At 31.2% G+C, this 25,457-nt stretch overlaps 2 protein-coding genes across 3 annotated transcripts; both read right to left on the reverse strand.

Moving 5' to 3' along the window:
- Window positions 1,971–4,512, reverse strand: LOC18589932 (scarecrow-like protein 3). Its single transcript, XM_007015125.2, has one exon. It carries the CDS (start codon window positions 3,680–3,682, stop codon window positions 2,270–2,272), a length of 1,413 nt encoding a protein of 470 aa, XP_007015187.2. The 5' UTR covers window positions 3,683–4,512; the 3' UTR covers window positions 1,971–2,269.
- On the reverse strand, window positions 18,428–25,451 carry LOC18589933 (pseudouridine-5'-phosphate glycosidase). 2 transcript variants are annotated; one of them, XM_007015126.2, is made up of 12 exons: window positions 25,046–25,451; window positions 24,537–24,647; window positions 23,921–24,003; window positions 22,010–22,069; window positions 21,815–21,875; window positions 21,301–21,407; window positions 21,116–21,193; window positions 20,397–20,442; window positions 20,168–20,288; window positions 19,966–20,051; window positions 19,656–19,738; window positions 18,428–18,814 (listed from the first exon to the last, which is right to left on the reverse strand). In XM_007015126.2, the coding sequence occupies exons 1-11, from the start codon at window positions 25,224–25,226 to the stop codon at window positions 19,668–19,670; spliced, it is 1,005 nt and encodes a 334-aa protein (XP_007015188.2). In that variant the 5' UTR covers window positions 25,227–25,451; the 3' UTR covers window positions 18,428–18,814; window positions 19,656–19,667. The 2 variants fall into 2 exon arrangements, with proteins under 2 accessions (XP_007015188.2, XP_007015189.2); XM_007015127.2 differs by lacking the exon at window positions 18,428–18,814 and adding an exon at window positions 18,967–19,305.

The raw sequence follows: 25,457 nt of genomic DNA on the forward strand, positions 1-25,457 counted from the left end.
TACCTCCATGGAGGGATCTATGTAAGTAGCTATCATTTGAGTAAATATAGAACCAAAATGCATTGATTACTGTCCTAGAATTCAAGATCAGCTTTTATTTTCTTTTAAAGGACTTGATCTACATTAGTCTTATTTTCTCTAACCAAAATGTACTCAAGTACATTGGGTAATGAATGGTTAAGAAATTGCCAACTAACTTATAGATCCATAATATATAATACCGATAAGCTCTCAACCCACAAAAGAGGTTTGAAGGTGATCTGAATGCAAGATGTAGCCAATTTCTTATGAAATCAAAATCCCCCAACTGACCTGCTAATGGTCAGACCATTGACTTTACTGTTCCCTACCCAAAATTAACAATTGGGCTTTCTTATCATCTTTATATCGTCACTTCCTTCCCTTCTAGAGCTTTCCTCAATCAATCAATATATTGGAATCTGGCCAAAAAGCAGCACCAAAGATTTTGAGGGAAAGGAGAAGGAATATGGCAAGTTGCACAACTAAGTGCATGGCCTTGATAATGGTGACTGAGCTGCTAATCTTGGGGGGAAGCAGGCAGGTCCTAGGCCAAGAAGTGTGTGGAAATTGGTGGGGTTAAGGGGCATTTTTCGGATACCTGAATTTCATAGAGAAAGATAAGCCAAGAGTTGCAGCATCGGCTGAATGTTACGGGGCTCTAAACTCTATTGGGATGAAATGCACATGCAAGCTCATCACCAAGGAAATTGAGCAAACCATCAGCATGGAAAAGCTGATTTATGTGGCAGGAGCATGTGGCCAACAACTCCCTCAGAGGACCCAATGTGGAAGTATGACTGTCTTTCACTAGCTAAGAATTATTGACTTTTGGATTTGTTTCTTGTGATATACTCTGCCTAAATTGTACATTTTCTTTTCATTCTTCTGAAAATTCGGTTCTCATAAAACAACGAATAATCTTTTTAAGCAAATTTATACTTGATCCTTAACAACCAGGTCGAGCTATCCAGTTAGGCTGGTTAGAATCGGATTGGGCTTTGATTAAGATTTTAAAATCGGAACTTATTGTTTGAATCAATAAAAAACTTTTGCATTCATTTAAATTGGATTTTAGGGCTTGAGTTGAGAGGCTTAGTGGTTAATTAGACCTCCCAGGTTCAGCCCAATGAAGCCTGTTATGTTTCAAAAACTTCATACGGCAATGGTGTAGATGCCAATGAGAAGGGACAGTGGTTAAAGAGCAACTCTAAGAAAAGACCAAAGCTTGTTTCACTCGATTGGAGAGTCAGACTGTGTTCGCCTGGCAGTTAAAACAAATATAAGAGCAGCCTCTTTGAGTTTGAAGTTTACGATACCATAATATTGTATTTCGTTAATGGACCACACTAAGCCACTCTGAATTGTAAACAAATTCCCTGCCTACGAGGTAAACCCGTGAGATTATAGTTTACACAAACTGCAACAAGGAATGAAAAAAGGCCGCTCTTCACCACCCTTCTCGGAAACATGAACTCCCGTGAACCATAGTCTCAGACCACAACTTATAGGTGGCAAATGGCAATCTTATTTTATTATGGGGGATGGGGGAATTAGGCAGACAAAGCATGAACTAATTATTAAGTCAAATGATCGGATACGAATAATATCTTACATAATTCCACTTAAGAAAAATAGATTTGTGTTATTAACCATCATGTAAGTTAGAATAAGAAAAAAAAAAAGAACTGACACGTACGCACGTGCACCCATTAGATAATCCTGGTATGGAAGAGAATTTTTTGTTACTAGGAACTGAGTAGCAGAACTGGTAAAGAACAAAGAAGCCATAATTCCGGCACTTGGGCGAACAACTTATTTAATTGGTATAGAATGCTTGGAGGGGAAAGCAAAATGGAATCAGTTTTGAGCAATAGAGGCTATAGCTGTAGGAGAGATTAAGGGCAGAAGCTGCAGGCTCATATTGCATAGTAATAATTCTGAAAAGAATGTCTAGTTTAAAGCATCCTGGTTCAATGATCATTTAAATTTGGACCTCTCATCAATCTTTCATTTCATCAGGCGGAGAGAGAGACAGAGAGCATGATAACTAACTGTACATGATTTGTCTTTAGATGAAAAACTAAATGTAAAATTTCCAGGGGAATTTCACCTAAGACTATGGAGCATATCCGGCAGCTTTCTAATCATTCTAATGGTATGCACTAAAAGATTAACAAAATCCTTTCAATTTCATTTGATAAAATGAAAGTAAAAACTCAGATACCAGGAAAGTACATGTTTCCCTATTTCACTTCCTACACCTCCAAGCTGATATTGAGAATAGCGGTCGATCTTGCCAGCAAATTACTACGCACCCATTCTCTTCCTTCATTTTATACCCATCACAGTTATAACCCTGCAGCAATCTCCTCGCCTGCAACATGCCATAGTAACTCAAAGGAACGTTTCCAAAGCTGGCCAAATCAAGCCTTTGGATCCACTTCTCAAGCTTTTCATGTCTCTCCTTCCTCTCAGCTCCTTCACAGGCTATTATGTTCTTTATTTCCTCACCAAACAGCATCTTCTCCACTTTAAGTCTCTCCAAAGATGCTCTTGAGACAGTAGACTCCAAACAATCAAACAATGCTGCATAAGAGTAAAGAGATTCTAATAGCCTCTCCATTAGAGTAGATCCATTATGATTAGAATCTTGTTCTGTTACCACCATGAGTTTAGGTGACAAACCCCACAATGCATTAAGAAAGCTATCTACCTTCACTGAAGAAGTTGAGGACAGCGGTGATGAAGAGCCTGAATCAGGGCTAGGGCTATATCCATTAACCACATCTTTTTCAAGCAACTCTCCTAAAGTGCTCTGGTTCATTTGGAGGGATCTTTGCAAGTGAATTCCATTCAAATTCTTTGATGCTAACAGCGATTTCTTCCGAAGGAGTTCATCGTCAGAAGCCAAAAGGGAGTGCAGTTGGAGAACAGAGCTGATTGCCAGAGCCTCCCCAGTTTTAACACGCAACTGCTCAATGTCAAGATTCTCTAATTTGCTAACAATGGGATTAAACTGAAATGGGATGTCTAATTTCTCAGCTTCTTCAGTCAATCTATAAGCCATTTGATCCAAGACCTCTTTCTGTTGATGAATCCCAGTAATTCTCAAATGGGGTGGCCCTTCTGGCCTTGCACTCAAAGCTTGAATAAGTGCAATCCATTGTGCAGGTTCAGCTGCATTGAGATCAATTATATGAACCATTTTCTCACCCTCCATTGCTTCGATTATGGCTTGGTTGGTAAGAACAAAGGCCACCTTCAAAAACGGGAACATCTCAAAAAACAGTTTCCCAACAAGGACTTCTTCTGAAACCAAAGTTATCCTTGTGGAATTGAGGGCTTTGTGAAGACCAGGCCAGGCTTTGAGGATTCTATCAGCAAGCGCCTCAGTAAAGTATGCAGCCATTCGTTGCATAGTATCACCATCAGGAGAAGCAAGTTGGGATATTTGCTCAAGGGCAATATTTGCATTTTCAAGGCTCCCGGTTGCTACATGATTAGCACAAGTGAGCAATAAATGTATCAAATATAAACCCCTTTCTTCAGATTTTAGCTCTCTAAGCCATGGATATGGTGATCCTAAGTTAGGTGAGAGTGACATCATGGAGAACACTTGGAGAGGTGATGATGTTACAGACGATGATTCGTCTTGGAACATTGATAATGTTAAAGGAAATGCCCAGAAGTTGTTGGAATCAAGAAGCAAAGCAAGATTATAATTGCCCAAATACTATGAATGCTAAGAAAAGTTCTAAAGAGAAAATATCAAATCCCAGCAATATTCAAAGTTGCATGAACTGGAAGTATAAGAAGACAGTTATTCACAAGATTTGACCGAAACAAAACCAGAATCAAGAGTATTTTAATGCCAAAAGAACCTGAGGATTTAGAAGTCTAACAAATGCATCAGACCAAATATCCAAAGAGAAAAGGATTAACAGGTCTAACAAATGGAAGGGATAGGATCTAACAAAAAAAGCACACAACCCCCAATTGTCTTTCGGAAAAAAATGAAAGATGAATTCTTCCAAAAGACAAGTTCATGAAAGTAATAGATATATCATCAATTCGTAATAATTCAAGAAAAAAAAAGTGCAACATTTATAGCAGAGAAAGAAGAAAACAAAAGACCGGCTCAGAACAACAGAAAAGGAAGGGTTGAGCCAAATCCTTACTGGGTTTTGCAATTGATCAAGAACCCAGATGAAAGCACATAAAATTTCCCAAGATTTGAACCTTTTCAAGCTCACTTTGAACAAAGCCTTTCCTTTTCTTTCTTTCTTTTTTTTTTTTCTGTGGAGTCTGGTTTATGAATAACAGGACAGTGAAAAATGGGTTCAAAAGCTCAATTAAAAGCTGAGAGTTTTGGAAGGGAGAGGGGAGGGTCTGCTTTGCCCATGGCAACGTCGTCGACAATGCGTGAGGGAAGGTTTTGTCGTCTTATGATTTGTTGTCGTTGCCTCTTTCAGTGGAATATGGAATTTTATGAGAAGTAGAGCCTTTCTTTTTTAACTAGCTCTTCTTTTTTCTCTTAGGCTTTTTGTCTTTACTTTCCTTAGTTTCCCCTCTAATAAATTTTCCTCTCTAAAAACTAGCCAACTTTAATTGCTTTTGTCTTTGCATTAGGTGGATAGGGAATCAGGGGCCGGCCTCTCAAAGCCCCTTTTAATATTCCCAAAGGATAGATAAAGCCAAACATGCCCTAACAAAGACAAACAGTGCCCTCAGTTTTGTTTCCTAGTGGGGTAAGCGTGGAAATTGCAAGAAGGCTCTGCAAAATGCTTCCAAGACTTGGTTTTGTTTTCTTTTCAAACCCAAGGACCATACAATTGGTATTATCTTCTTATATTAAGACAAAGAGACAAGGAAGTTAAGGAAACATCCAAAAGTAGATAGTACATTTATCTCTACTTGTGGAGTCTTAGGTGGGTTTTGTTCAAACTCAATTCCCCACAACCTCCCCTGTATTTCCGACTTCCCTTTCCTCAATTTTTTACCTTAGCCCACTCACTAATCCACCCCCATTTTTTTTAATTTTTGATTTTACCAGTAATTTATATAACCAACATTTATTCATTGAATTAATTGTGTTAATTTATTAATTTTTTATATATAAAAATGCACATCGGCCCTTGGAGGTTAAGAATTAATAATTCTATGTTGGATTCTATGAGACCATCCATCCATGTCAAGTTACATCCTAAGTTTTTTCAAATAACATTATTGTGCATTGCTATACTACTCACCATTCAATAATCACGTATCATGTACAATAAATAATTTAAATTTTCATGATTTAATTAAAAATGGCATATGTTGACATGGATTAACCATTAATAAAATCATTTCCTGTATTGTTTGTGTTATTATAAAAAGAAAAATTTTGTATTTTAAAAATGTATATTTTGTGAGAAAGATAAATGAAAAGTGTGTGTGTGTGTGTATATATATATATATATTAATTTTATCCATAATCTAACCAATTAACAATATTGTAGTTTAACTAGCTAATTAACCAACCATTATAATCTAACTAACTAATTAGCTAATATTATTGCTAAATTGTGTATTTTGTTACAAAGGTAAATGAGGTGTATATATAACTTATTTTATTCATAACCTAAATCTAACAACCTCACAGTATAATAGTCTAACTAACTAATTGACCAACCAATGTAAGCTAACTCGCTAACTAGCAAATAGTATAGTATTCTATTTGTAACACTAAATATGTATAATTAACTTAACACCTTCTTCAAACTCAAGGTGGTATGGTAGATGTGAACTTGAGTTTGAAAACTTGGTCTTGAAATCAACTAGTGGTTGAATGACAGTCTTAGTGATAGTATGATAATGTTTTCATCCAATCAGAAACCTTTTTATTCTTAAACCAATAAATTGTAGTTGTTTTTTGTCAAAATGGTTGCAGTTGACCTGAATATTTCATGTTTTTTCACCTTACAATCAAAATTAGCATAAATAAAAACCAAAATTGAAATTAGGAATTCAAAACGAGCAAAAACAACAGTCTTACGAAAGTATAGTTGTGGCAAAATATATAATAGAATACATGACAAAATATGTAATAAAACATGTGACAAAACATATAGCAAAATATGTGACAAAACACATGACCAAACACGTGGCAGATGCAAAAGAAAAGTTGACATGGCAAAACATGTGGTTAATGTGGTACGAGAAAAGTGGTTAAATTATGTAATTTAACTGGTGAATTAGATAAAGTAGCATTTGGTACGAGAAAAGTGGAAGTACATTTCCTGTAATGCGTTCAATTAAATTACATTACAGTGTTTGTTTTGCAACAGATCACTGCAATGTTAGATTGTAATGCAATTATATTACAGCAAAGAGATGTAATGTGATTGCAATCCAAAACTAATACAATCACATTACATTGCACTCTGCAATATTATTAAAGAGATTTTTACCCTTCAACTTTATTATTTTGTTAAAAACATTTTGTAATATTATAATTAAAATAAAAAATTAAAATAAAATATATAATATAAGAATCAGAAATTAAAATNAGAAATGAAAATAAAATATATAAGATTATAATAAAAAATAAAAATAAAATATATGACATTAAAAATATATCTAAGAGATTATATTATATAAAAATTAACAATAAAAATAAAAGTATATTAAACTTGTATTTTAATAAATAGGGATAATTTTGAAAATTAACATGACATTTCCAACAAAGTACTTGTAAACCAAACGCTACAATGTTATCTTCCCTACATTTTAATTATTATTTCGCTTGTATATCAAACACTGTAATGTTATTTTCTTTACAATCACATTGCTTACAATCACATTATTTGTAATCACATTACCTGTAATCATTTTGCATTGTAAAATATCAAACGCCACCTAAGAGTTATCAACACTTGGAGCACGTGAAATAAGGATTTTGAACATCCAAAGTGGCTCTAACACCGTGTTACCAAAAGAAAATTCTTGTATTCTAAAATTGTGTATTTTTGTTTCAAAGGTGAAAGAGACATATGTATATATAAAGTTAATCTTATTTATAGTTTAACTCTAACTAATTAATACTATTGTAGTTTGTCTTTTTTTGAAAAAAAAACTATTGTAGTTTAACTAGCTAAGTAGTCAATAGATGTAATTTAACTAATTAAATTGTATTTGTTACGAATATATGTGTGAATGTTCATTATGTTATGACTTAAGAAGTTCAGACCAAATCAAACAACGTAACAAGCTATACACAAGAAGTATAATCTGATTTAAACTCTTAAATTTGATTATGTATATCTAGATTTGGATGTAGATTAAATTGGATTTAAATTAAGATTTAAGGAGTTATTAGCCTATAAACAGGTATCTCACTACATTTGTAAATACACACTTGAATAAGATCTTTCTTATTTTACTAATACTTTTCTCTCACAATTGATTTTCCGTTTATATTTCATAACATGTTATCAATATGATTCTCTAATCTCTCAAGTTTTAGTATTGTTTAGTTTTCATCATCTCCAAGTTTCAAAAGCATTTTAATGGTTTGTCTTTGATTTTTAATTTTAGCAAATCAGGTAAATGACTTGATATCTCTTTGATATTTTCATTCTTTGAAAATCAGCCTTAATATGAATTTTGTTTTCATATGATATTTATCATTTTTGTCTCTTGATTTATTAAATTAAGTTGAGCATGAAAATATGTATAATTATTTATGATATCTTTGTTCTAGTTTTGGAATATTATTTATTAAATATGATTTTTTTGAAATATGTATAATTATATATGATACCTTTGATATCTAACTATAATTTTGCTCAATATATATAAATCTATATTTAATACTATGAGATTTTGCATAAGACATTTTGAATTGAACATATGAAATTGACTTTGTATGATATCTATTTCTATAACAAGTAGAAAATATTATACTTTGGGCAATTTGAAAATACATTTTGTTTTGGATTTCATATCTTTTTATGGTTGAGCAAAATAACAAGCTACTAATAAAAAATCATGAACTTTGTTTATTCCCTAAAATAAATGCAATATAATTTAATAATTATGGTTATGGACGTGGAAGAGGTCACCATAATAATTTCAACCATGGTGGTTACACTAATTACTATTTTGAGAATACATTTACTCATAAGAGATAAATTGATACCTTTATCTAGCAGAAGTGAATGGATAACTTTATCCATAAAAAAATGGATGGATAACTTTACCCATTAGAAGTAGATAGATGCCTTTACCCAATCCACTTCAAGTGGATGGATACTTTTACCCACCAAAAATGGATGAGTAATGAAGAGATATAAGAAAAAGATATAAGTGAACAAAATAAAAAGAATATAGAAAATGTCTGTTATTGTTGTGGCATGAAAGGCCATTGGTCATGTATTTGTTATATATCAAAACATCTTGTTAAACTTTATCAAGCATTACTGGAAGCTAAAAGAAAAAAATATATCAAAACAAATTTTGTTTAAGATGATTTTAACCATGGCCAAATTAAGTTAACACATTAGGATGTTGTTGATTTTTTGTCTACCTTGAAGAATGAAATTTTTTAAAAGTTTGTTAGTATGTTTTAATATAGCTTTATTATAAATATGTTTTTATATGTTCTCATTATATTTAAATGATATATTCTTATTATGTGTTTTAATAATAAATTATGTATTTAATGTCCTTTTATGTTAACTTGTAAGTTTTTTATTATATACATTTTATTTATTGAAGACAAATATTGATATTTATCTATAGTACAAGATTAATTGAAGGCTCTGAAAGAGCAATATTTTATTACTTGGAGGAACAAAGTTCATAATAAAGGATGTATTATTTTATATTAAGTCTCAAAAAAAATTATTAACTTTTAAAGATATTAGTTTGAACGGATATCATATTGAAACAACAAATGAAAAAGACATTTAATTCCTTTATATTACATCTATTATCTTGAGTAAAAAATGTATATTGAAAAAAATTATCTGCTTTATCCTCTGGATTGTATTACACAAAAATTAGAATCATTGAAACTCATGCTACAGAAAACTAGAAGTTTACTAATGATTTTAATGTTTGGCATGACCAGTTGGGTCATCCCGGATCAATAATGATATGAAAAATGATTGAAAATTCATGTGGTCATCCATTGAAAAACCATAAGATTTTTCAATTTGATGAATTCTCATGTGTTGCTTGTTCTTAAGGTAAATTAATTATAAAACCATCACTAGTTAAACTTAAGATTAAATTTCTTACATTTTTTAAACGTATTCTGGGTGATATAAGTGGATCCATACATTCACCATGTGGATCATTTAGATATTTTATTATTTTAATCAATGCATCGTTGAGATGGTTACATGTGTGCTTATTATTAACTTGTAATTTGGCATTTGTAAGATTACTCGCCTAATAATTCATTTGCGAGCACATTTTCTTGATTATGCAATCAAAATTATTCATCTTGATGATACTAGTGAATTTATATCTCAAGCCTTTAATGAATAATGCATATTAGTTAGAATAAATGTAAACAACATGTTGCTCATGTTCATACTCAAAATGATCTAGCAAAATCATTTATTAAATACTTCTAACTAATTGCAAGATCATTGCTTATAAAAAATTAAACTCACTATTTTTGCTTAGGGGTAATGCCATTTTGCATATAGCAGCATTTATACATATCATGCCAACGAGTTATCATAAATTCTCCTATCTACAATTAGTTTATGGTTAGAGATCAAATATTTCCTATCTAAGAATTTTTGGATGTGCAATATATGTCTCATTGCTCTATTACAACGCATAAAGATGGGTCCTCTAATGAGGTTAGGAATACATGTTGGATACAAATCTTCATCTATAATTAAATATCTAAAACCATTAATAGGAGATTTATTCATAGTAAGATTTGTCGATTGTCATTTTGATAAAATAGAGTTTTCAACATTAAGGGAAAGAAAATAAGTAATTGGAAAAAGAAATTTCTTAGAATGCATTATCATTATTTAGTTGTAATCCTCACACAAATTAATGTGAACTTGAAGTTCAAAAAGATAATTCATTTGCAAAATATAGCAAATCAATCGCCAAATGTATTTATTGACCTAAAAAAACCTAAATCTCATATACCAACTGTAAATGCTCCTATTAGAATTTATGTCCCTGTAGGTCAAGGCACACTAAAAGCATGGGAAACCAATTGGTTCCAAAGATAAAATCTTTGAAAAAGAAAAGGAGCAAATATATAAAATGGTTAGAAATAAGAAATAGAAAATCTAAAAGAGATCCTTGACATAATCAACAAAATTCTAAAAGAAACTTTGGTACCTAAAATCATTAAAAATAAAGAGATCAATAAATTATGTCATAACAGGAAAAGATGGAACTAGAATGAAATAAATATCAACAATATTCTTGCATATAATGTAGTATTCAATATTATGGAAGAAAATGAAGATTTTGATCATACATCTATTGCAGAATATAGACATAAAAATGATTGGTCAATGTGAAAAGACGCAATCAAGGAGGAATTGAATGTACTTACAAAACATGAAGTTTTTGAACTTGTAGTCCATACATCAAATGGTGTAAAGCCAATAGAATATAAACAGGTATTTGTGTGAAAATGAAATGAGAAAAATGAGATTATGAGATATAAAGCACGGCTTGTCGTATAAGGTTTTACCTAAAAATCTAGTATTGGTTATGAAGAGACATTTTATTTTATGGTATATACAATTACATTTCTATATTTAGTTAGTTTAGCAATATATGATAAGATTGAAATGAATCTAATGAATGTAGCTACAGTCTATTTATATGACTCACTTGATATCGTTATATTTATGAAAATCTCTAAAGGATTTAAGTTGCCTGAAACACATATACAATTCTCAAGAAATTTATTCAATCAAATTAAATAAATATGTATATGGATTAAAACAATCTAAACATATGTGGTATAATCATCTTAATGAATATTTTTTAAAAGAAAGTTATATAATGATCCTATATATCTATATATTTTATAAAAAGATTTGGATCTAAATTTGTCATAATTGCTATTTTTATTGATAACTTGAATATTGTTGGAACTCTTGAAGAGTTATCAAAAGTGGTGGGTTACTTAAGAAAAGAATTTGCGATGAAAGACCTTGAAAAAACAAAGTTTTGTTTAGATTTTCATATTGAACACTTGACAAATGAAATTTTTATTTATCAATTAAATTATATAGCAAGTGTGCTAAAATGATTTTATGTGGACAAAGCACATCAATTGAGTTCACCAATAGTTGTAAGGTTATTAAATGTGAAAAAGGACTATTTCCAACCTTGTGAGAATGATAAAGAACTTCTTAATCTTGAAGTAACACATCTTAGTGTAATCAGAGTACTAATGTATCTTATTAGCAATACACAACTTGATATATCATTTGCTGTAAATTTATTAACAACATATAGTTCTTCTCCAACTCAATGATAGTGAAATGGAATTAAACATATATTTTGACATCTTCGAGGAACAATTAACATGGGTTTATATTACTTAAATGTTTTAAAATCAAATTTAATTGATTATGCAAATGTAGAATATTTATTTTATCCGCACAAAACTCGATCTCAAATAAGTTACTTATTCACATATGTAGGTACGACTATTTCATAATATTTTGTAAAATAAACTATAGTTGTTACTTCTTCTAACCATGTAGAAATTTTAACAATTCTTGATATTGGTATTGAATGTGTCTGGTGAAGATATATAATTCAAAATATTCAAGAAACATGTGAATTGTCAATCAAGAAAAAAATTCTAACAACGTTATATAAGGATAATATTGCTTGCATAGCACAGTTAAAGAAAAGATACATTAAAGGCCATAAAATAAAACATATTTCACCAAAATTCTCCTTCACTCATGATCTTCAAGAAAAAAGTGATATTAATGTTCAATAAATTCGTTCAAGTGACAAGCTAGTAGATTTATTTATCAAAGCCTTTTTACAACAACATTTGAAAAATTGGTATAACGATTAGAATGCACTGTTTTAAAGATCTTAAATAATGCAGTCATCAAGGGAGTAAAGTACACACTGTACTCTTTTCTTTTTTCAAGGTTTTTCCTATTAAGTTTTTCTTGGTAAGGTTTTTAATAAGACAGTATTTTAAAAACATATTCTTAAAAAGAATTTTTTCCGTTAGGTTTTTCTTAGTAAAGTTTAATTAGGCATATTCTTAATACAATGAACATTGAAATAGAAGTGTTATGAATATATGTGTAAATGTCTATTATGTTATAACTCAAGAAATTCAGACCAACTTAAATAGTGCAACAGGCTAAATACAAGAAGTATAATCTGATTTGAACTCTTAGATTTGATTATATATGTAGACTTAAATATAGATTAAATTATATTAAAATTAAAATTTAACGAATTATTGATTTGTAAATAAACCCCTCACTACATTTATAAATACACAATTAAATAAAATCTTTCTTACTTTACTAATAATTTTTCTCATAATTAATTTTCAGTTTGTATATCATAACAATATTCTAACTACAATTATCTTAACATATATGATAGAAAATAATTTTCTTTTTTCTTTTTGACATTTCATTATATCTTATGTAATCAAATATACATACAGCGCCTGGTCAAACATGTTCTTGAGGCCGAACAATATCTTACCTATTAATACTTTTCTGTCTTTGTGTGAAAGGACAAATGTTTAGAGAACCCATCACGGTGATATCTATATAAATCTTATCAAAGCTCTAGAACCAATAATCTTGACTGTCTGAACATAAAATCCAGTTAGCTTTTAGGTGAGGAATGTGAGAATATCGATTTGAAGAACACTACCATATACAAACAGTTCCTCAATTCATTGTCCAAGAGATTAACACTTTTCTATTACTATTATTATTTTAATAAATAAAATATAATATATCATTTAGTAATCAAATTAGCTCAACAGCAAATCCATCTAGACCTAACGAAATTAATGGTCTACTTTTTTTTTTTGGCCCATACACATGGTGTACTTTGAAGTAATGAAATCTTACTAGCTTGTTGAGAAATGAGTGGCAGCATTTGATCTTCGTGTTCAATTATGAGACCTCCGAAATTGATTTTTTTCAAAGGAAAAAGAATACTTATATCATCTTTTGAAGTATTACACAATTGTCTTCACCTACTAGAAATTAAGAAGAAGAGGTGGTTTGCATACTTGATTACTTGCAGGTCAAAATTCAACCTTCTTTTATGAGCCCAATAGTATCCCACGTGAAGGGCACTAGTGAACAAATATTAAATATCATTTTTTATATCAAAAATTTGTAATAGGCTTCAAAGAGACCTTCACATGGACTTATAATTTGCCATGTATACTTTAAATGGACCAAACAAGAAGATGTACCCTTTACGATAAAATCCATATTATTAAAAATAGAAACATTGTTTAAAAATTAACTTCTCTGTCTTAGTGGTTCTCTCTTTTATTTTAATAATATTCTACAATGGATCTTACGCATGCAATTAATGAATTAATTTTAAATATAGTTTTTGGAGTATATATAAAGAGGTTTAAAAAAGAAGAGAAGGGTTTTTTTTTTTTTTTACCATTTGAAGAAGAGAAGGTTCAAATTTTAAATCTCAAACCTTTTAAGAAAAGTAACAATTACTAGGTAAAGTCAAAAACTTTTTGAATTATTTAGAAAAATTTAAATAGACCTTTTATTCTTTTATTACTTTCAATTAAATTTTTATATTTTTATTTTATCAAAATAAATCCTTATAATTAATGATTGAGTAATTATTGTTAATCAAAATATCGCTTGTTATATTATGTAACGTGATATTAATGTGATATACTGATGTGCCATAATGATGATGATGTGGTATGATGACTTGATTATTGAGTATTTTCATCTTTCATGTTAGTAACGCATAGATATAAAGTGACAAAAAATCATTTTAACTAATGACAATTAGTTAACTATTAGTTATAAGAGTTTATTTAATTCAAAATAAAAATACGGAGATTTGATTTAATACATAAAAAATAAAAATTTATTTAAAATTTTTTGAATAGCTTAAATTTTTTTTCAAAGATTATGTATTTGAAATATAATTTTTGAGATTGAGAATATTTAAGAGTAATCATGAAAAAGAAGTTTGAAAGCATCTTTCCTTTCCTATCCTATCCTAGAAAACAAGAATGATTTTTGCACATTTAAGAGTAATCTGGGTTGTGGACAAATGCACCGTCAGCTGTTAGATTCGATATGATGTTTTTCGCAACTATAATTGCAAATATGTACCGGAAAAACCATTCCCATTGCTTAATTTTGGAAAAATATTTGAAAACAAGTTCCATGTGCTAACTACTGAATGAATTAAGAGAATGATGATGTACTGGTTATTGGATGTGAATCACCGAGATTCCGTACATTTGATCATTTGCCAATTAATGTTTGATGTGATAATGGTACATCAGTATTTTTTTTTTTTTTCTGATTTGGGTCAGATTGAATCATGCGTACATGTGTCATTATGGTTTCTTTTGAACCACATACTCAAAATATGGCTACTTGAACTTAAATCAGGCGGTAAAAGATGAGAAGGAATTTAGGTTAAGCTTGTATAGATGTCATATTCATTATGGGTATGTATGTGGCGTACGTTTTGAACTATTTTAGGGCCACCATGTCCATGCAGGCAAAGCCAGCCAAAATACTTTGAACATCTAATCTTACAGCTGTCAGCAACCATTGGTTTGGCATTTTAAACTTTAATGAAGCTTTATTTCTAATTATCCAGGATACTATTACTCTTTTCATCGCTTCCTTCGTTTCTAACAAGTGAAATATGCTTTAAACGCTTTTTTCTCCTTAACCCTTGAAGAAACTACGCAACATATAAAAGATGGTCATCTCCCATTTAAATCCAGGACTTCAAATTAATTGAAATTTTGATCTGTAATCGATCAGATATCCCCTTAGAAAGCATCAAAACATATGTTAAATATAGCGTGGCATGACAACAAAGCGAATTTCTTTATTTTTTTTGTTGATTCTTTGAGAAGCTCAATTCAACACGTAGTATGCATCTTCAACTTTGTTTTCTTATCAAATATACAAAACCAATTTGCCAATAACAGTGCCGTCATGTATTTCAATTTGATCAATCTTGGTTAAAACAACAGTTACAGACTTATTACACTTCATATGAAGGTACGTAGATTTCTATGAAAATTGAAGAGTTATTGCAATAGTCAAACCATATGGAATAATAATATATATATATATATATTTTATTCCATTCTGCAAGTATATTTTGTCAGCAGGAACCAGCTCCCATCTAGTACATTGATTATTACAAGTAGATATTTTATCTATGTGCAGTTAGACAACAATGTGATCGATCCTGTAGGCATTCCCATTATGATATTTTAAGATAAATATTATAATATTTAACAGTCTCATAATCTAATATTTAACCGTTTTCATTGACCTCTTTTAATAATATCGCGGATCAATATATATATTTTTATATCTGTCTTTACCTTACAAGGAATCTGTAAATTTGGAAGTGACTAGGTAGTAGATTCTTGAATTTATTATTTATAATTATTTTGATGTTATTGCGAATGATCAAATTGTTTAATTGTCCAATAGAACAACCTTAATTTTAGAGTCTTTTTTTTTTTGCTATTTTTAGTTTAGTTATATGAAATAAATATTTCAAAAATACATTAATTTTTTGGTACATGTAAAAGGAGCATACTATGAAATTTTATGTATAATTAAATTATATTAATTCAAGGTCTATTCTATTAAGAATTAGAATGCAAAAAGGGGCTTGATTCTTATTACATGATTTTTTTTAAAGTTAATCCTTGATACATAGTTTTATAGTAAAAATAATGTTAAATAAATTAAACGTCAAAATTCAATATACTAATTAAGATAGTCCTCATTCTTTTTTACATACCTCTCCAATGAATGAGATTTTAATGTTTTTGTGTAAGCAAAAAAGAAGACTTTGTTTTATATTTTATATAACAAATCTCTAATCTTACTCATCATAGGGTTTAAAATTTTTTATATAAACTTATATTTTTAAACCCGCATATAATATTGGAGTCCAACTCATTTTATTAAATTATATTAAATTACATTTAATTTTGTTAAATTATTAAATTTCCTTTTTATCAAAATTAAATTATCTTAACTTAATTTTAATTTTACAAGACAATCAAACACGTGCATTATATGAAAAGTAAAAGTAAAAATAATTCTTTTATATTAAGAAACCAAGCTTAGAAGAATTGGGTGACTGAAAATAGAGATTTGGTAAAAGTCACAGCATTACTTTTTTAAGTATGGTGGAAAAAGAAAAGGCACACTTTTATTGCATTTGACGAAGATTTTATAAACCAAAAATAGAAAATAAAAAGACAAAGAAAAAGGTAAGAAGAAAAAGTTGGCAGCTATAATAATATCAGATTGAGTACTATTATTATTGATGTCTACTGTTTTCAAGAATCAGCCGATTCTGTTGGTCGCCATGCACCGAAACAGTAGGATCTCTGTTGATTCTCAACTGGTCAGAGTAAGAAGATATTAAGATAAAGCAAATAAAGGAAAAAAAAAAGTGTGATATGACCATTCCAAATTATGAACCTTGGGAGTCGTTTCCAAGAAATCTATGGATTTTTTGCCTGAAATCTCAGTCAAATTTTAGCTACATATTGTTATATATATTAGATTTGCAAATGAATCTCTGTCAATATATTAGCAAAATGGCTGACAATTAAGCAACTTCAGCTGGGTTAGAGTTGAATTGTTTTAATCAGGAATTATTTCAAAGTTTTGGGTCAAAAGATTCAAATAATTCAATCTTTTAATGTACTTAAATTAGATTAAGTTATGTATAAATATTTAATTTAATAATAAATGTATGTATTTTTATTAAAATAGTAATTTTTGTTATTTCAAAATACCTCATTTTTGCTAAAACTAGTAATTTTTGTTTTAAATGGATCCAACCTCGAATACATCGAGATTAAATTATTGACTTTTCGAGTTAATTTAGGTTTTAAGTCGAATTTCGGATTAATGGTGCATACTTATTCAAATCACGTCAACATTTATTATGTTTATAAAATAACTGTGTTAAGTATTTCTTCTTTTTTATTTATGTAAAGATGACATTGATCTAATTTAATATGAAATTAAACGAAAATCTTATTGTTGTGTCGGAGTCAACTCCAATTCATACTAAAAGAAGTCACAAGGGTTGCATTGAAATATCTTTATCAACAGTTAAAAAAAAATTAAAATTCAGAGTAATTTTGTGTTATATCGTAGGGATGAGGCCCCCACGCAATTTGTTGTTGTATTGAGACCTTGGAATCCCAAACTTCATTTTCAGCTCTAAATTGAAACGGGAAAACAAAGAAAAATTGGAATGATAAAGACAAATAAAGGTAGCCAAATGGTTGGCCGTCTTCAAATTGATATTGTTGTTGTAGTTTATTGGGTTGATGCCGACGGAACATATTTTTGGCTTGTTTCAGTTGAGCCTCACCTCATGGATGCCTTTTGCACTAATAAATCACAGTTTCCAGACAAAATTGCAACAGCTACTAAGAGAAGGGCTGCCTCACTGCTAAATTCATGATAACACTAACTTGTCTTAAATTTGAGCATTACTTAGTAACACTCTCTTCTTGATATGGATCAATCCAACGTTTAATTTTATTTTTTGATATCAAATCAATCCAATTTAAATAGAAAATGATGACACTGAGCAACAATCTAGTTAATCCATTTATGTTGGAATAGCCCACAATGTTAACGTTTTTCATCTGAAATAAATTCACATGATACCTAATTATAAATTGAGAGCTCGATTCACATAAATAAAATAGTAAAGACGTAAGTGAGAATTTCGTTATAATTCAAGAGCTTATTGAGTTTTTTTTTGTATAAAAGGAATAGCTTGCCCTCTAAAATCTTGGTTAGTTCAAGCCATCAACTGCTTGTAACTGTAGTTTTTACTTTTGCTTCACAAATTAAGCAACACACAAAGGGGGGGAGGAAGAAAGAAGGGACTTCGGAAGTCCAATAGATCAAGATGATGATTTTCAAGGGTACAACACTAGGCATACAAAGTTTTCCCATTTTGATAAACCCCACCATTTTTGAAGATTTGAAGCCCTCTTTAAGGACAAAGCAAAAGATACTTGACTCTTACTTTCACCTTTCATTGGACTCTTACCTTTAGGATCCATAGACGAGCAAACCTTTTCTTGTGATCAAAAAGGAAAGTTTAAGATAGGAGTGAATAAAAGGAGTGTAAAATTCCAGCATCTTTGACAAACCAACTAACCATACCGACAATGACTTTGTTCTATTCATTTTAACATCTTTGTTCTGCGGGAAAGATTCTAGCAACAGGGCTTGGATTTTTTGTTTTTGAAGTGAATCCAGCTAAGGAAACACCCCCACCCCCCAAAAGAAAGAAAAGATAAATAAAGGGTCGCTCCAGCTCTTTAACATGTGTTTTAACTAGTCCCATTTTAGTGTGTCGGCATCAACTACTCTGTTGCACGAGGAAAGTTGTCTAGACCACAGTTCCATACTTCAAATCTGTCCATAGCTTTGCCCACTATATAAATGAAAAGTGAAGGAAGTTGATCGGCATTCATTTGCCAACAAAATCTCCTATTCCATGCTGGTTCCTTCAAGTTGAAGAATAGATTTTTTCAACAGAAGACAATACTAAATTTCAAAAACACTGAAATGCAGACAGTTTGACATGATGTGACCATGGGCTCATCAGCAAAAGTGCACATGTGAACATGTGCCTAAGCAGTTGAGCATGTGCAAGGTATAACCGCAGAAGATTTTTATGAAATTAAAATTGCAACAAGGTCAACAGGCTTATCACCACAGTCAAAGTCATTTGCCCCTTCTAACAGAAACTCTGCTCTTCAAAGTGCAACCCTAATACAACAAATGCATCCAATAAAACAACTAACGGTGATTACACTACCGACCACAATCTCAGGAGCAAAAAATGTACATAAGACTCCTATTCGTTTTCAGTCCTATTCTAATTGACCATGGGTCCAAAACAAAAGAACGCATAACATTGTAAGCTACAAAATCCAACTTGCAGATGACTGGTTGCAGGATCAGAAAGCATTGGACTTCATATCGGCTGGTATAACTGACACATCAATTTAAATTATAAAAATTAATGTACTGAATGGGAGATCAAACAGCTTAATCAGGACATAGTAGCCAGCAAAGAAAATAGGCCAGAAAGAAGCAGCATAAAACTAGGTAACACAAAAAGAAGGCGTGGACATGATGGCAGAACACAAAATACTGACTTGAAATGGTTCCAAGATTCTGTAAGTTTGTTAGCACTGTAAAACGTCTTTATATCATGTCCTGGGTCCCAAGTGTCTTCTCCCTCCAAGAAGGGTTCTTTTTTTCTTTTAATTTGGTCACTGAGGTTTCTTTTGGCAACTTCTTTCGTAAGCAATATAGTGTGTTAAACGAAATACTACTCACCTCTATATGGTGTTATGTGAGCTGGGCCAGGGCTACAGATATCTTAGCACCAACAGCAGCATTGTTTTTTACAAGTGCAATGTCTCAAGCTTAGTTAAGAAAACCAATGCAATAAGTTGAACAATATTCACTGCTGAATGCAGCAGCTAAAGAATAGCATAGAATGACTAACAATAATAATTTATTTGTACACAAAGCGAATTCAGATTAGAATAAATCAACTTACTAGTGTGCGCTATGCCACTGGACACAAAAAATTTGTCCACACGATATAAAACAAAATATAAAATTATTAAACTCTTAAGGATACTTGAAGCAAGTGATGCTCCTCCAGTTAATTCACCAACTCTTGCAAGCAAGAAAGGAGTCTCAGCATTCCCTGTTACGTTCTTTTCTCTGAAGATAAGCGTACAATCATCTAAGTAGGTATCAAACATATGATAAAAGTATGCATGAAATTACAAAGGAAACTAAGAACTCCAGATGTTTAATGAGCATAAAGCAATTTCAACCTAGCTTCTGTAAGGGCACGTTGTATTGCAGACTCTATTAAGCTTCCAGAAGCTGAGTGTTCTTTTGGGATGGGAACCGCAATTAGTACTCCATTTCCGAGATTAAGTTTCCTGTTAGCATCTGTAATAAATTTAAATTAAATGAAAAGAAACAAATGAAAGCGACCATGAATTACTGCATTTGAAAAAAAAACACCAAATAAAAGATCAAATGAACTTTGTCACTTACCAATTAACCGTGCACAGTCTTCTGGGCTATCCACACGACAAGGTACCTAGATTATCACCATCAACCAAGAAAAATCACCCCATTACATTTGTTCTCCTCGGAACAAAGCATGTTAAATTGTAACTTGTAAGCTTTCACATAAATCTGCAAAACCATCTAAGATTAACATTCTAAGAATGTCTCTCTTTGTGCATGCATCAGTGCCACAGCTTCTCAATTAGACTCTCTTACTCGAGGTTTCACCAGAAAAAGCAGTGCCTTGACAACAAATTAGAAGCCTTCCAAAATGCTGTAATGTTTCAATTATCCGAGAGAGAGAGATAGAGAAAGAGAGCAAAGAAAAGCAGTGAAGATATAAATAAGATTAATTAAACAGGATCCACTTTTCACTGATATTGACTTTGGACTATCTAATATAAAGACCACTATTAAAACGAAACCGTTGTTATGTGATAAAGACAGAAATGTGACTTCAATGACCGTAGGGTTTGATGCCATCCCTCTCTTTGCAAAAGTCAATTTAAAAAGAAATCGAGGAGCTATATTTTAGGTCCTTTCACTGAGTATTGTTTCAAATGAACTATTTCAGAAGAAAAACTCACAGTGAATAATATCAGATTTACCTTTTATTCTTAAAAGAGAATACTATCACATTTTCGATAAAATAAGAATGCAGCTTCAAGAAATGCTATAATCTTCTATGAATTAACTATTTATACCTTGCAGCCACTTGTTTCAGTGAAAAAAGCTGGAAACTCATTGGTCTTATAAGCACCAACACAAACTCCCTGAGTTTCCTGTATTAACAACCAAAACCAGTAATTTTGTATAAAACACTAATGATTGAAAATTCACAATCTGAAGCTGGATCTTTCAAATATTTGTAGACAAAGTGATTAAGTACCAAATATTCCAGTGTCCTTGGAATATCTAATATCGATTTTACACCAGCAGAGATGACTGCTACTGGTGTCCTTCCAAGCTCCGTGAGATCAGAGGATATATCCATAGCTGCATTTGGAACATCAGAAGCAGCACAGTATAAGGACAAAATACCAATGAGTGCATATTCAAACAATCGTAACTGCTTGGATGTACAGATAGAATAACTGCTCCCTTGCATGATGCAATAAGACAATCTTTCTTACAACCAGATGCCATTGCTGATATGATACATTAAAATCTCTTCTTTCCAGGTGAAAAGTAAAAAAAAAAAAAATTATTTGTCAACTTAAAACCACAGATGGCAAAACCCGCAACAAAATTACTAAAGAAGATGGATGTGGTTGCACTTTGATGAAGAAAATAAGATGAATGCGATATGGCTCATCATAGAATAGTTCATTAGTTGCAATGTCTAAAACAGCATCTGGACCAAACAATTTCCAGGACCATGCAGATGTGGAAGTCCAACTTACTATGCTCGCCATGTCTATGAACTCCCCCAATTCCCCCAGTAACAAAAACAGGGATACCAACCTGCAAGTGCTGAATACGTTAGTCTAACCAACAATAAGGATAAAATTATGGCCAAGAAGAAAAAAAGAAAAAAGAGGTGATTGGTGCATTTATATGAGTAAACAATGAAGTGAAAATTCTAAAGTAGTAGTCACCATGGCAGCAAAAAACATGGTTGCAGAAACAGTGGTTGCGCCATTCCTCTTGGTGGCCACCTGTAAAAGGACATCAGTTAACACAAAATTTGAGGCAGAACATATCATAAACTGCTAGGAACCGGATAAGCCCCTTAACCTCATAGGATCTATAAGGTCACTGTCATTCACTGTTCCACCCTGCTGCTTATTACAAGCAGATTTCAAGTAGATATTGAACTGAAAATATTCAAGAAAACCAATAGAAAGAAACACATGATGCAGATGAGAATCCTTAAAACACATAATAAAACGAATGAACTGTTAGCAGCTGTAGATATGTGTGCTTGTACTTTATAATATGCAACAAATCCCAAAAGTTCAATGGAAAATTCAACAAACTGTAACCACTAAGCCTCAAAAAAAGCAGCAAGAATTAACACTCAGTCATGGATCTAATCAGTTGATTATCAAGAGAAGAAGAATCAGACAGGAACTTATAATCCTTCTGCAGCAATCTATATATGATACAACAGAAGAAATAGAGCAGTATCTTCATGGAAACAATAATTTCAATTAAATCATTCAGATGTAACTCATTAATTTGCTTCATCTGAACAAGAAATGAAGATGTCTTGCAACCATAAGTTGTTCAGGGGAGAAGTTACTTCAAATGTTTTCACTAATCTTTATATCTCTCTATGAAGTAAAGTTTGTCCTCATAATACCATTTTCAATTTAACAAATCATAAATCTTTCCCCTAAGTTGATCCTATCAAGAAGAACAAGATAATCCTATATGGAAACAATAATCTAATATATACTCTGGCATGTGGATAAAAGCCAAAGCCTTTAGCAAAAAAGGCAATTATCCTATGTGGATAGGCCTTTCTGGCATGTGGATGGCCTAGGTAGGTGCCATGTGTCCCTCAATTAATGTGTTAGATTTGATTTTATATATTTTTAATTTAAAAATAATTTATAATTACCAATTTAATTGTACTTATTCCTTTTTAAATATCCATTATTCTTACTTTCTATGAAAAAGTTACAATTGATTTGGTCTTTAATATAAAATAAATTCAAATTTTAAATAGACAGCTAATTATAATCATCAACATTTTTCCATATCATCTAATTAGGTACTCAAATATGTTCTTGTTTTCAGGCACTCTAATATGTTGACTGCATATTATTCTTTAATTCATAATTTGAATTCTGAATTTATCTAAAAGACAACCAAATTGATTTCATATTTTTGTTTTCATGAAGGGACAATAATGAAGAACTGCAAAAACAAGACAAATTCACACATGTGAAATGCTTCAACTCCAAAACCTGTACATGTTGTACAAGCTCATATGGCTAATCTCTTCTCTATTATATTTTTGCAGTTCTAAAATTTTCAAATATGTTCCAAGTCTTATATTTAAATCAATATCTCTTCAATGTCATATGGTGAGATCCAATCACATATCATGGACAATATTATGATTTAACTTGAAGCGGAACTAATATCCAAGTGAGCCGTCCTAGAATAAAGGGAAATAATTATAGAAGCAGCTAAAAAACTTTATTAGTTTCATTTTTCTAATACCAAGATATAATAATAAAAGGTTTAAGGTAAGTCATAGTTATTTTCCCCAAATAGCTTAAAAACTTTGATTGAATGCAAATTTTTATTTCAACATTTTGTATATCATGCGCTTTCTTTTTCTTCTACATTTTTATTGGATGTTTGAAATTTTTTAAAACATTTACAAAAGGTTATGTGTCTCACAATCTGTTATTTGGATATAAAAATTTCGTACACGTTATGCATTTTGAATACTTAAATATAATTGTCAAAATTTTCTATTTGTGTATATATTCACATACATAAAACTACCCCTGCATCACATGGGTCACAAACTAGTTTATTGCGATACTCACAACATGTGCAATGTCCCTCCGAGCTGTCTTTTGAGCACTTTTTCCCAGTTGGGCAAGCCTTTCCAGTTGTTCCAAATTCAAACCTACAGATAGTAAAAACTAGCAAAATTAGAGCACCAGAAAACTGTTTGAATAATGATAGTAAATTTCAATAATTGCAGATGTCTAGCTAAGAGCTTGGTTAAAGCAAAAAGGAACAAATCAAGTGTAGTGTGGAAAAATCCAGCCATGCCAACATTGTATGAAGTATTTAAGAACGTTGAAAACATAAGCTTAGTCCATTGAATTACCATGAACTATTAGAATGCTCTTCTCATTACACATCGCAAATCTAAAGAAAAAACTGGTCAGGTTGGCTTATGGTCCCTAGTTTTAATCAATAAATGCAAATCGCAAATTCGGTTTATGCCAACCCCAGTAATGTTTGCTGACTTCTATCTACTGCTCTAAGCATGGCTATACATACTAATGTTATGTTTCAATTTCTGGAGAATAAAGTAGTAATATATTACATGATCATTGATCAATACTCCAAAAACAACAAAGCAAGTAACATTAATCCTCATCAAAACACTCATTTTAAATATAAACATAAAAAGGGCTTAAAAATAAAGACCTGCGCACGGTATGCCATCAAGAATAGCAATGGTAGCAGGAACAGCTCCATTGTCCCTCACAATCGCCTCCACCTCCTTGGCTGTTTCAAAATTCTGAGGATATGGCATTCCTAGAAACAAACACAAAAACACACACACACACACATATAAAAACATCCAACAAATTACATTTGACAGACCTCCAATGAAATTTATCACTATAAAACATGAACCTTGACATTGGGTTAGTTCCAATATATTGGTTTTCTTTTTTTCCAATAAATTGCCAAAGAAAAATCAAACTCTACAATTTGAATATTCTTAAAAAGAAAAGTTGATAAGCTCCCCCATTTGTTAAAATTTTTTTTCAATTTCAAGAATCCAGAATATTCCAACAATGAGTTTTATTTCCATTATCCATCAAAAGAAACAGAGCTCCCCAAAGTTCAAACAATAACCAAGACAAAAGAAGTTGACAAATATAAACATAAAAAAAAAAGAGAAAGAAAGTATGATATGAAAAGAGTACCGTGGGAAATGATGGTGGACTCAAGAGCAACAACAGGGTGGCCACTTGACAAAGCCTCAGAGACTTCTGCAGATACTTTGACTAAAGCGTTTGAGTTCGTTGGGCGAAGATGGTTGCTGAGATTCGATAGTCTTTTCAGAGCTGACGACGACGCTGATGATGATGATGAAGAAGACGCCATTTTTCCAAGAGCTATTGAAGCGCCTTTGCGGTGCGGTGCGATGCGTTCCTTTTATGGAGCGTCAAAGAAGATTTGACTGATTGACGGGAAAAGAGGGAAGTTTGTATTTCCAATTCCAGTCTGATTCTTCAGCAGTGAGCACCGGTTGAAAAGATAAAAAATGAAATGAATTTGACTTTTCTTTTTCCCTTTCTGTGTTTGTTTTCCTCTTCCTAAGAAATGTGGTTGTCT

This window comes from Theobroma cacao, chromosome 9, assembly GCF_000208745.1.
Source record: "Theobroma cacao cultivar B97-61/B2 chromosome 9, Criollo_cocoa_genome_V2, whole genome shotgun sequence".
NCBI classification, from domain to species: domain Eukaryota; kingdom Viridiplantae; phylum Streptophyta; class Magnoliopsida; order Malvales; family Malvaceae; genus Theobroma; species Theobroma cacao.